This window comes from Neopelma chrysocephalum, unplaced genomic scaffold (genome assembly GCF_003984885.1).
Source record: "Neopelma chrysocephalum unplaced genomic scaffold, ASM398488v2 Primary Assembly neopelma1_82, whole genome shotgun sequence".
NCBI lineage: Eukaryota > Metazoa > Chordata > Aves > Passeriformes > Pipridae > Neopelma > Neopelma chrysocephalum.
In genome coordinates, this window is record NW_020897744.1 from 2006645 (window position 1) to 2020015 (window position 13371).

The window sequence follows — 13371 nt, forward strand, 5'->3', positions numbered from 1 at the left end:
GGGTGACATGCTCCTGGTCCTGCCAGAAGTGACTGACAGTGTTCATGTACACGTGTGCTCCCCCACAGCACTTGCACAGCACTTCTGCTGATTCCACGGGCTTGTAATTGTAATGACACTCAGCAGTAGTAATGCTCTTTGCTCACCAAAGGACTGGTGATGGCATGAAACTGGGCATCCCCCTCCTTTCTCTTCCCCATTTCCAGTGTGAGCGTTGCTGACGTGCCTGTTCCGAAGGCCGTGGGATAAGAATGTGCCCAGGTCTGTACATTACAAGAAGTCTCTTTGGCAAAGCTTAGTTCTGAAAGCAGATCATCCAGGTTCATGTGAGGGCAGCTGTGCATAAATCAGGTATTTGCTAATTACAGCTTTACAAGGCGACACGCTGGTGTGTTGGGCAGTTTCCTCACCTGATAGTACCTGATGCTGTTCCGGAGATCTGCCGATCCCCGTGCTGAAAGCATTGCTGTGTCCTGCTCAGTGAAGAGCTCTGGGAACTGCATTTAGAAGAATTTAGGACATAAAGTAGCTGGCAGGCACGGGCTGGCAGTGGTAATGCTCAGCTGTTGGGTTTGTTCTGATTTAGATGGAAGATGAAACTGCTGGTACAGACCTCGCTCACCCCCGCTGCAGATGTGGGGACGATTAATTGGTGTGTTTCTCTCGTGCCTTATATGCATGAGTAGCCCAGCCCCTGGCCAGGGAAAAGCTGAGTTAATGAGCATTTTTTAATGAACAGTGACTTGTGACTTCTGATGGGGGGTGGAAACAGGCTGTAATAATGGTGCTATTGCTTTTATAAAAGGCACAGGACTCCACAAGATTGCTTTTCTTCAGACTTACGGTGTTTGTATTAATAATTTTTAAGTGTAGTTTTCTGGATCAGACTTTTTATTAGTGCCTTAAAATCCACATTAGCTCAATTACCTTCTTTTTCCATATTCACTCTCAAACAAGAGGCTTTTTCTGAAAGGTGGCCTGTGCAGTAGGAGTTAGGTAGATCAATATGCACATATTTTTTCCTTCAGAAACCGATGACTACAGGACTGCCAATTTCAGTATTTTTTGTTGAATTTCAGCCTGAATTCAGGCTAACCCTGAAATTAATCCTTATCCACCCAGGGGATTTCTCACTGACTCCATATCAATATTTTTTCCTTCTTCCCAGTGATTCCAGCGTTAGTCAGTTGGGATACTTGAGGCAGGAATTTTGGAGCTGTGTCTGCAGCTGCTGTTGGATACAGAGGCAGTGCCACACGGTCTAGGAGAAAAAGGGTCATTTTTTGTGACTGGTGCAAAATAAAGCAAAAGGTGCTTCTTGGAGAGCATTTTGTTGGGGGGGAACATGACAGAGAAGAGCAGATTGGGACTGAACACGTAATCTTCAGCTAAATTGAGGGTTTTGGGAGGGCTCTTTCTGTAAAGCCTGTAGAGAAACTGCTGAAATTGAGATTTTTATGCAAAAGATGGACACAGCTGTTTTTGGCTTGTCCCAAACCTAGTGCTCTCATTAGGGCAGGAATCCTGGAGGCCTCTTTGTATTTTGTTTAATGTTAATGAAAATTTAACCACGAACAGCTTTAAAAGCAGTGGATTTTAAAGCCTTAATGTGAAATGCACTTAAAAGATATTACATTAGTGCTGAGGTGAGGCAGGGAAGTCTGTCTCATTCCATGATAAAAATAGCTCCAGCGGTGAGACGTGCAGGAATGTGACCAGAGGAATTGGTTGCCACAGGATTAGCGGGAGTGTGAACTTGCAGCTCACCAGTTTATTGGGGTAATTGCTCATAGGCACAGCTTTGTCATATAACAAACGTGAAATAATTACTTTTCAATAAAAGTATTCTGCCTTGCATTCACCACTAGGGAGCTGCCCGGAGCTCATCCCATTGTTTTCCTAATGAAGCTTCTTCATCCGCCATTGCCTCATTATTTTATTATGTCCTGATCTGGAATTCTTGCACACAAGTGATGATATTCTAATACCAGCATTTTCTTTCGGACTATTCTTGCAGGTTTTCCATGCACCAGAACTAATTGTTCTTTACTGGTTTGTAGCATATTTATATGGCATATTCAGACTCCTGCTCACCCCATAATGCCTTTATCCTATAATATTTTACTACCTTAATTATTAAAGTCATGGAATCTTGCCTATAGAACTACCAGCAAAGCACATTTTAAGCAGCACGTTGGGGCACTCAGAAATACATCACCTTCAGGCCTGAGTAGCACGGCTGAGTTAGTCTGTAGTAAAAGGAGCATCATCTCAACCTGCATGCAGACCAGGCCCTGTTTGAAATGGTGGTTGGGTTCAGGAAATCCCATCCAAGGGATTTAAAAGATGGTTTGCCTTCGGTAGGATGCCAGATTTGTTGTTGGGGTGTCGTTTAAGTTTAACTGAGGGGTTATTTTCTCTCGTCAGAGGAAGGAGTTCTTCCAAATTTGGGATTAGTGGTGTGTGTCTAACTAAAAGGTGCAGCCTGTTCAAACATCCGTGTTTTAGCTGCTTCCTTAAAGTTTCCATCACAATTTCTGTAGAACAAAAAAACAGATGCTTGTATAAGAGAATATTTAGTATGTCTGTTCAGTATTTGTATTTACCACCTAATTTTCTGATTTACCTATGGAGATGTAAACCAGGATGGGAAGTTTTGATGGCAAAGCTGTCTTAAAGTATCTACTTAACTTTTTGTCTGAAAATAGAATGTGACAATGGCTATAAGTGTAATATAAACCATAACACAGACAGGTTCCTTTGTCCTTTTCTTCTTCTCTAGTTCATGGTGGGTTGCCAGGGTCATCTCTTGGGGAAGGAATAGACCTTGATGAGTGTGGGCAATGCTAAAAATAAAGGTTGGGAGTTCATGAAGGCCTTGGCTGTTGAGGCAAGGCAGTGCTGGCAGATGCCATTTGGAGGCTCTTCTCTCCGTTAGGAGCGCAGCAGCTCACTCAAAAGGGCAGATATGAACCACCTGCCTGCAGGGGCAGGTACAGGGATGTGAACAGAAAGGATGTTTGGGTTAATATTTCCTTTGATTAAGAGAAAGGGATGATATGTGCCAGAGTCTGGACAGCACAGGGAGTACGAGTATAATCGGCGCCGTGGTACGTGCTGTGCTAGAGATGTAAGACAAACTGCTCTTAAAGCTTCTTATTTCACAAAAGATATTTTTAATATTTCTATAATTACCCTTCCTTCTGGTTTCCATCCTATTTTCCATTTTCTGACCTTTTCTTTCTGAAAGTGAGAGCTCTTAGAGGAGAGCTGCTCTCCCTCACCTGTGACGACTGGAAGCTGCAGGATGCAAAGAGAGAGGTGGCTGGTACTCATGTATCCAAGAGTCTTTTGGAGGCAATTTGCTTAAGAGAATGAGAGGTGGATTTTCAAGAGGAAAGGCTGTTTGCCTGGGAGCAGCAAGCTCTTTGCTGGAGCATTAGATTTCTTTGGGTCAGAGGGCCAGATGTGGGGCTGGAGCGCTCTTGGGCTCTGGAGGAACTGGATGCCACATTCCCTGTTCTCTCAGCACAGCAGCAGGAGCCACGGGGATGCTGAAAATTGTAGCAAAAAGGATGGGCGTTTTTTCCCAGTAAATTGTTTACAAGGTGAGGGGGTAAAAAAGTCAAGCAAAAGCAAAGTGGGATTGTCAAAGCTGCAAGCCATTATTTGAAGATTATAAAATCAGCAGTAGTCCCATAGGAGTTAGGCAGTGCAGCTGTGGTAAGAAACAGCCCAACTCTCTGCTTGGCATATGATTATGGCAGAAGAGGCACAAGCATTTCCCTAGATATCTGAAGTTCTTTGCAGAAGCAGTTTAAGCTTGTGTCCCAGGTAGGTGTCTGGTAAATCAGAGGAAGTGAAACCACACCTCTGTCTCCAGAAGCCTCTTGTCTGTGTCTGGGGAGTAGCATGTGTTTAATCTTGTGAGGTAATTGCATTTTGCCATGTGATATGGGCACGTGCTTAGCAAGGTGCCACCCTGAAAAGTCAGCTGAAGAAATAATTGCAAGCCATAAATTAATGAACCTCCTTCCATTTGCTGAGCTTGGACCAACAAGGGCTTCCTAATGGACAGCAAGACACTCAAAGTGCTTTCCAATATCAGCACCTAGGAAAGGACTCAGGTGTAAATGGAGGCTTCAGCTGAAGCTTTGATGTGTGTTGAGTTTGCAGGGCAAGATTTTGGTGATAGGAAACTGCAGGAGTGGCTTCTGTGAGAAGCTGCTTAGAAAATTCCCCCATGTCCAATGGAGCCAGTGCCAGCTGGCTCCAGGACAGACCTGCTGCTGGCCAAGGCTCTGGGATAACAGATTTAAGAAGGGAGAAAAACCCACACAACTGCAGCTGGAGAGACAAGTGAGAATATGTGAGAGGAACAGCTCTGCAGACCCCCAGGGCACTGAAGAAGGAGGGGGAGGAGGTGCTCCAGGTGCAGGAGCAGAGATTCCCATGCAGCCTGTGGGGAAGACCATGGTGAGGCACCTCTGCCCCTGCAGCCCATGGAGGTTCACAGGGGAGCAGAGGTCCATCTGCAGCCCATGGAAGACCCCATGCTGGAGTAGGTGGATGCCTGAAGGAGGCTGTAACCCCATGGGAAGCCCATGCTGGAGCCTCCATTCCCTGTCTCCCTGCACTGCAGAGATGGAGAAAGTCAGGAGTGAAGTTGAGCCCAGAAAGAAGGGGGGGGTGGAGGGAAGGGGTTTTAGGATTTGGTTTTATTTCTCATTACCGTACTCTTACTTGATTGGTAATAAACTAATTCTCCCCAAGTCAAGTCTGTTTTGCTCATGACAGTAGTTGGTGAGTGATCTCTCCCTGTCTTTGTCCTGACCCACAAGCCTTTTGCTGTGTTTCCTCTTCCCTGCCCAGCTGAGGAAGGGAGTGAAAGAACGGCTTTGGGGGGCACCTGGTGCCCAGCCAGGGTCGGCCAAGCACAGTCTGGTTCTCACCTCAGGATTACAGGGAGTTCATGTTTAATTCGTAACTTTTTGATTTTGAATCACACAGTAAAAATACTGAGAATGGCTTGAAGAGCCGTGGGGAGGCAGCCTTAAATTAAGGGAATAGAAACCAGCCCACCACCACAAGCTGTGAGAAATATTTCATCTGGATACAATCTGATGTTTATAGCATGTACCTGTTTTTGTCCAACTGTACACATACTCTGATGAGAACATTGGTTTTTGTTTTGCTCCCCTGGGCAGGTCTTGCCTTAAGCTGAACTGGGGCTTGTGTTGGTCACCAGGTAATAAAGGGAATGAGGTATCTGGTACGCGACCCGCTGGTCTGGGAAGATGAAGTTTTCTTGCCTCTTGATTCCTTGGAGATTTTCTGCCCTTGTTGTGTGACTGTCTTGCCCTGGGGTTGATCCCTTGCTTACCAGAATTGACGAATTTCCTTTCTCCACAGGGGACACTACACAGAAAATGAGATCTGCACAGTATCCTACCCCAGCAGAATTGGATGCTTATGCTAAGAAGGTCGCCAACAATCCACTGACTATAAAAATTTTTCCAAACAGCGTCAAGGTTCCCCAGAGGAAACACATACGCCGTACTGTGAACGGACTTGATACTTCGGGCCAGAGGTACAGTCCCTACCCATCTCAGGCCACCACGAAAACGGGCCTCCTGGCCATAGTCAAATCTCCAGCAAAAGGAATTATCAAAGACTTTGACGGGACACGCACGCGCCTGCTGCCGGAAGCGATGATGAACCCCCCTTCCACGCCCTACGTTGCACCAAGCACTTTAACCCACCCCCAGGCGCTTGCTCGCCAGCAGGCTCTCCAGCATGCACAGACTTTGCCGCACCCCCAGGGCATCCCGCAGCACCCTCAGGGTATTCCACAGCCACAAAGCTTACCGCACCCTCAGGGGATCCCGCAGGCGCTGCCGCACCCGCAGAACATGCAGCAGCCACAGGGCTTGCAGCACCCTCAGACCATGGCACACCAGACTCTGCAGCACCCCCCGAATCCTCTGCTGCAGCCGGGTTTACATGGAAGCAGAAAGATGCCGGATGCAGATGCGCCGCCGAATGTGACCGTGTCTACCTCAACCATTCCCCTCTCTATGGCTGCCACCCTGCAGCAGAACCAGCCACCGGACCTGAGCAGCATTGTGCACCAGATTAACCAGTTCTGCCAGGCCAGAGCTGGCATTAGCACTACCTCAGTGTGTGAGGGACAGATTGCAAACCCCAGCCCTATAAGTCGCAACCTGCTTATCAATGCAAGTACCAGGGTATCTACTCACAATGTCCCTACACCCATGCCTTCCTGTGTAGTAAACCCTGTCGATCATGCTGCTGCTGCTATTCCTCCTGCCTCTGTTAATGTGCCCATGGTGAATATTAACAGGGTGCCGCCCGCCTACCAGAACGAAATCAAATCGGTTGCGTGGAACCAGCACCAGCTTGCACATCTGCAGCAAATGTGTGGGGATGCTGCTGGGCCTGCTGGACTCGCAGGGAAGCACCCTCAGAGAGAGATCGCAGGGCAGAGTTTTCCTGGCAAAACTTCCAACTACCCTCAAGAACTGTGCATGGGCCAGTCCTTCAGCTTGAAACCCCCCATCGAGAAGCCTACACCTTCTCCGCCTGTGAACGGGTTGCAGGGACCCTTGCCATACACCAATGGGCACTATTTCCAGCCCATCTGGAATAACATTCTGCCCACGCCCAACAGTGACAGCTCTGGGTCCCAGGACCTCGCCATGCCTTTCCACGGGGGACAGCCAGCGGGAGCACCGCTGGATTGTGCAGGAGGAACTCATTACAGAGCTGGAGCTGGCCCATCCAGCCAGAATAATGTGATGCAGACCATGGATTACCTAAGCGGGGACTTCCAGCAGTCCTGCTTCCGAGACCAGAGCATGGCCGTGCTGGGAAAAGTCCATCGGCCTCCCATGAACCGAGCACCTGAACCAACCGATAGTCGAAATCTTCATATTCAACACCCAGGGTATAGATAGGCTGCAGTCACTTTCACAGACAAAAATTATAGGTTTTAGTCTTAATTTTAATTAATAAGCAAGGCGTTTTTAACTTGCAAACTTGTGTGATCATTATAGTAACCATTGGAAGAAGACATACTGTATATTTAAGAGCTTTGCTTACATGTTATCTCTCTCTCTCCTTTATGCATCAAATATTTAACATGCCTTTTGTGTCAAAGAATTTCATTACACTACTTCACGTCACAGCTGTTTTCTCACCGCAGAATCCCCTTTGTGCAGCTTTTGCCTTCTGCTGAGCAGCTCCTCGCTGGACTGAGGTTGAGTTGCTGCAGGGTTTCGCAGTTGCATCTGTTCACCAGCTCCAGTGAGAGCAAGGTAGTGTAGCTGCTTCCATTTCCATCTCAATTTCCTCCAAGATTAAGAGCAACAGAATTTTGTCAGGGAGCAGGGCTTATTTTCAACTCGAAAGCCCATTTCATTAATGCATTAAACATTGACCATTTGCACTGTCTAGAGGCCTGTGTAATTGAAAAAGAGCCTACATCTGAAAAGAGCCAGCTAGGGGTATGTACTTAGGCATTAATATAGGAAGAAGCTTTCCAGCTGTTTCTTGCCCATGTTTATCATTTAGACTTTGTCCAAAGTCAAAAGTCTCTGGCAGATTTTTCTGACACTTTTGTTTTCTGGACAGGGTGTGGAGGAGGGGGATGATGAGTTAAGGACACAGGCAGCAAGGCTGCCACAGGGAGCTGCCTTTCTTTTGCGTCGTGTTTCCCCTCCCCACTCCCCTTCTCCAGTGTCAAAGCTAACCTTGTCTGAACCCCTCGCTGCTAGGAGTCTGGCTGTCCTGATGTGAAGGGAGTCCAGACCCACTGACAACTCCAAAAAGGGTTCAGCCATTTCTCTGGGAGCTGGAATTAATGTCAGGGTGAGGAGATGCAGCTCCATCCTGTCCCCATTGCGGCAGCGGGATGGGAGGTGGTTGATTTTGAAGCAAAGCTCCTCTCACGAGCCACTGTGGGACCAACAGTCCCATGTTCCTCTCCATCAGAACACCCCAGCGGATTTAATGGAACAATTTTCCTCTCTGGGAATTAGCGAAGCTATTTTTAACATCCCTTTTTCCCAGGGTCTCGGTGCCTAACTCCTTCTGTTCCTTTCCCACGTCACTTCCAGCAGCTGGTCGAGTGACTGTAGGACACTAACTACTGGGTAACCTCAGCATTGTGTTCTCCTCAGTGTACCAAAACATCCCTTTCCTTTCTAACAGCTGAATTTATTGTAAGTAGAAAATTCCTCATCTCTGTTAACGAGACTAATACTTGAACATAATGATCACAGTCAAGTTTGGAAATTAAAACAAAAAAAGAAAAAATTAAAAAAAAAAAAAAGCATTGATTCTTTCTATGTACACTGGCTAAAAATATTGCTCTACACTGTAACTTTTAAGTGTAATATTTCTGTATGAATGTCGCCTGGTAGTGTGGGTTTGAGTAGCATTGTGTATGGGTGAACCCACTGGCCTCTGCCATCCACTGGCCTCCCTCACAGCCCTTGGAAAAACAAAGCCTTAAGTATTTGCTCCTTGAACTTTCCTTAACGAGCATGGTTTAAAAATCTTAAAAAGACATCATACAAAATTTAAAAAAAAAAAAAAATTAAAAAAAATAACAAGTTTTGAAGTGACGTCATAGTTGGCTAGAGATTCTTAAAAGTTTTTCGTAAATGGGAAAATTAGAAAACATTTATTTGTATTTTTTTAATTTAGACGTGTAGTCCTGGGCTGTAACAAATATTTAGGTTTCAAAGCTTAGCAGAGTACGTTTCTGACTCCTTGCGTAAGTTAGTACACTTATATCATGTCATTATTTAAATTCTTTTAAGTGTACTATAACCCGTTCTTTAGTGGTAACTCCTTAGCAAAGTTAAGCAATTTGACTAAAGACGGATTAAATTATGTGTTGGCTTGTGTTGCCTTATATTTAAAAAGGAAAAATTGCCTGATTGTGTTATGCCAAATGATAGCAACATGAAGTCCTAATTTATTGTTTATAATCGTATTCCTGCAGTCTTTGTGAAAACTGGTAAATATACATCTATGAAAGAAAGAAAATCCTGAGGCTTTTCATGCAATATTTTTCTGAATCCATTCTGTTGGAGCCAGAGTTTGAGTCTGAAGCTGCTTCCCTTACAGTCACCCTGTCGTCTTCCCCGTCCCTTCCCCAAACCCAGCGAGGGCTGTGCTCTGACCTCACCCCTCCCTGCCCAGTCAGTCCCTGTAAGGTGTTCTGCTACCTGAGTACGTACCTTTTTACTAAATAAAACCTTGGCATCTCCTCTGTTCTGTAGCCTGCTCCAAATCTCAACCCAGACTGTTATTAAAGGCTAATTTTTAACTCCTGCTCTTCTCCCGAGAGCCTGAGCAGAGTCCTGTGCTGTGGTGGTGGTGGTTGCGGTGCCCGGGAAGTGTTTGTTGGTGTTGGCAGCACATTGTGAGTTTTTGGGGACTGTTCTGCACGGGCAGTCACAGGTACAGCCACGACCTCCGAGGCTTTGCCCCGGTGCAGCAGGACCGGGAAGCAAAAATCCTGCTGAGACTCATCCAGGTGGGACATTGCTTGAAAAATAAGAATCATTTTACTATTAAAATATACTGAAACCTTTCCTATTGGTCTGGGAGTGAGATTTTTCTTTAAACCAACCCTTTTCACCTCTGCAGCAGCCCTTGTTGCTGATGGACTCTCCGTCCTCCTCCTTCCCCACTGCATCCCTAAGGAGAAACAAACACTGACCTGCCTCATTCCCGGGTACAACATTGGGAGCAAAGGGAGATGTGCTGGGGGGGGTCTGACCGTGTCACTGGCACTCACCAGGGTCAGGAAGGGATGAGCAGAGGCCGGTGGTGCCGTGTGTGGTAAAAGCTTTGCCATGCTCTCCTGAAGTGGAGAAACCTCCCATGGTTTTATTTCACGCTGTGCCCAGAGCAGAACTAAGAGTAACCAAAAGGCCAGGGGTGCACCTTCCCCTGGGCTCTCCCGGGACCCCCATGCTGGTGGTCACCAACCTTTGGGGCTCACACTGCTGCTCCACTTGTCCATCTGTCCATCCATGGGTGCCTTCCCGACCTCTGGCTCCAGCACAAGGCTCTGTGCCCTGCTGGATCCTGGGTGCTTGCAGACAGTGGCTCTGCTCCCCGAGGAATGAGAAGGCTCAGGTGTTTCCTGAGATATTCACCCTCCCTCAGCACTGACACCTCTCCTTCCCAGTCCACACTGATTCGGAATATTGAGGTGCACATCAGATAGATCCTAGGAGGGATAAACATGAACATGGTGTGAACCCTTCCACGGGGAATCTTCTGTCTCCACCATGTCCTGTGTTTCGAGCAGAAGCTTTGAAGCTGTTCACTCTCAAGCCCAGTTTGTTACAGCCCAAAGTTAACATTTTATAAAGACACTTGTGAATTTTCTTAAAGTCTTTCAATGTGGGATGTCTCCAGGGGCCTCGGCCGCTCCCGTGGAAACCAAACAGAGATGTTTCCTGGAGAGAACTGGGAATTGCTACTGTATTTCATTAAACCACAGACTGATGATAAATGCTGCTGCTTATGTGCTACGGGTATCAACTAGGAATTTTTTTATTATTATTTTGTCCACAGAAAAATAAATAAAAAAAAATAGAAAGACCTGGTCCCTCTGCCCCTTCTGCTGGTTTTGTGCAGTGGGAGTGTGTGGGGCTTGCATGGCCTTGGAGCCACAGGGTCCCAAAGGGAATTTGGGGAGGGATCTCCATGGGTTTCTTGGTTAGGAATGCATCAGGCAGAGCCTGGCTGCCCTATCTAATGAGAGCATCAGGAAGGTCTGTGAAAACAGAAGAGATGAAAGAATCTCAGAGCCAGAAAGGTGCTGAAATAATGATTAAAATAGAAGAGAAGGAGTGGAGGAGGGGGATTAAGTCCTTAAAAGGTGAGTTTAGACATTTTTGATGGCAGTGAGAGTTGAGGCTCTCTCATACCCTGAAGTTCTGCTTTTTTTTGGTGGTGGGAAAGGTCTTGTGTGGCTGCTCCAAAAGCTGGGCTAGAAGCGACTGCCCTGCCAAGTGTTGACCGAACAGTTTGTATAACAAACTCATTATTTATGTAATCCTAAATACAAAATTTTAAAGGGGGTTTGTAGCACTTGCAGATCCCTTCTGGAAAAGAGGCTGTGAGGGCTTTTTTTCCCCCTTTCCCATGATCATATATCTCATTTAATCTACACTTTCATCTCCCAGAAGGACACAACTCAAACCCCATCTCCTGCACTCGCCTCAAACCTGAGCATCAAAATCCCTCTGATGCCAAATTAGCACTTTTCCCACTGTTCCCAGTGTTCCCCACATACTATGGATATTTGGTTCCCACATGCTTTTTGCAGAATTTGGGCTAAACCTGTCAGCTCAGCCTAACTGATCTGGGAAGAGCTGTTTGCCCACAGATGCTGCCACATCCAGCTCCAGCATCCAGAAATGCTGAGAGCAGCTGCTCCATCCATTGGAGCTTCAGGATCTTCCTCTCTTTTGACTTGAAATTTCTTCAGTATCTGGTTTCTTCATCCATCCCCCTAACAGGAAGAATCTTTTCTGCGAGGAGTTTTTAGGAGACTTTCTCATCATCTCTGCAGCCAGTTGGACCTGTTGGCTGGAGCAAAAATCTGTGGACAATGAGCCAGCAGGGATTGGTGTGAGCAGCTGCTGCTTCCGCTGAGGATTCACCTACAGCCACAGCTGAGCTGGAGGCTTCAAGTAAGATCCAGCCTTTTAAAACTTCTTCTTCTTTAGGGCCAAATATTCCAAAAATTTTGACCCAAGTTGGGCAACACCCCGATGTTCTTTGCGAGCACCAGCAGCTGCATCATCTCGTGATGAGGCTGTTTAGAAAGGAACAATGCCGTGGATGCTGCAAAAAAGTCAGAGCTGGAAAATGTCCTGCTCAGTGTGGGGTTCTGGGGGGGTCCCAGGGGTGGAGGAGCCAAAGGAAAGGGTCATGTTGCTGTCAGCTCCTCAGGTCTGAGCTGGAGGAGCACGTGTTGGACCTATTCCAGCAAGAGCCGCCTTTCGGGTGCTCCTCAGTGCTCAGCAGAGCCAAATTGCAGTGAAATTACTGGAGTATTTTATCTGCTTAGTTTCAGTTAATTTCAAAGCAATTGGGTACAGCCCATTGACTCTGCTGGGGTGGCTGCAAGCCTGAGAAATGCACTGGCATTGAAGTGAAATAGCACCAAAAAACTGCTGTAAATCCTTGTAAACCTTCTCTGCACTCAAACCCCTCAGTCCTGGGGGGCAAAGGGCTGGGGAGGGAGAGGGCCTGGGTGGGTCTTTAATAAAGGAGGTGCAAAGCAAATCTGACTCACATTTTTGTCCCTATACAGTATCGACGTCTGGTTTTGGTGTCTTGATGAAGAGGCCTCAAGGATCAGCACAAATCGAGGCTCTATGGCGTGAGCAGATGAAGCGGTTTTGCCGAAAATCCTCCCTGTCTTCATCCCAAAGGTGTCAAAAGGATTTGATGGTTAGTTAGATAAGGGCATCTCCACTGTGGTTGGAGTCTTAGACAAGCAAAAGTCCAGCCCCTGTCCTCCAGGTGGGGTCTCCCTCAATATTTGGGGTATTTAATATGGTTTTCCTCTCTGGCTTGAGCATCTTTTGAAATACCTTCCGAATAAACCTTCAAACCAACAAGTTTCCAGGAAGTTTATTTTAAACTCGATACATGAGGCTAAATTTAGTAGCAAATCAATTTGTCTTCCTCTCCTCCTTGAGCATTAAGAGCATCTCCTCCTCCTGCTCTGCAGCCCAGGCTTTGATGGGGATTCGCTCCCCCATTCCCTGGGAACACGTGAAGGTTAAGAGGTGCTCGAAGATCCGGCTGACATTTCCAGACGTGCCCAGGTACATGGAGCTGGAGTGCGGTGCCCACCAGTGTCTGTGCCAGCGCTGCCAGAGCGGCACCCAACGGCAAATCCCACAGTTATGGCTGGAGATGGAAGGAAAAGGGAAAAATCAACCCCCCAAAAAAAGCGGAGGGTTGGAAGTAGGTCCATGAGGTGGGGATGGGGCCAGCCCCAAGCTCCTGGGTTTGGTTTTGTCCTCCTTGGCTTCCTGGCACAGGGCTTTCCCTGAGCTAATCCAGGAGCTGCTGCCCAGGCTTCCTCCAGCATTGCTTCCCATGGCAGATGGAACTTTTAGTTCCTAAATAATACATGGATTTTGATTTTATTTTATTTATTTTAAGGTAAATGGTGTGACACAAGGGGCTGCCAGTACCCTGCATGTGGCCTGGCAGGAGGGACAGGACAGACCCTGTAGTCTGTGTGTGCACATGTGGCTATGTATATATATATAAATGCACAAATAAAAATATATAAATAAA

General features: G+C 46.8%; 1 protein-coding gene across 3 annotated transcripts in view; it reads left to right on the top strand.

Moving 5' to 3' along the window:
- FAM222B (family with sequence similarity 222 member B) overlaps positions 1–9626 on the top strand; it is a 36439-nt gene extending 26813 nt beyond the window's left edge. For all 3 annotated transcript variants that reach the window (XM_027690966.1, XM_027690965.1, XM_027690964.1), the window contains exon 2: positions 5413–9626. In XM_027690966.1, coding sequence (XP_027546767.1) covers positions 5430–6977 — 1548 coding nt within the window. In that variant the 5' untranslated portion in view covers positions 5413–5429 and the 3' untranslated portion in view covers positions 6978–9626. The remainder of the gene's footprint in view (positions 1–5412) is intronic.
- Positions 9627–13371: the final 3745 nt, after the last annotated feature.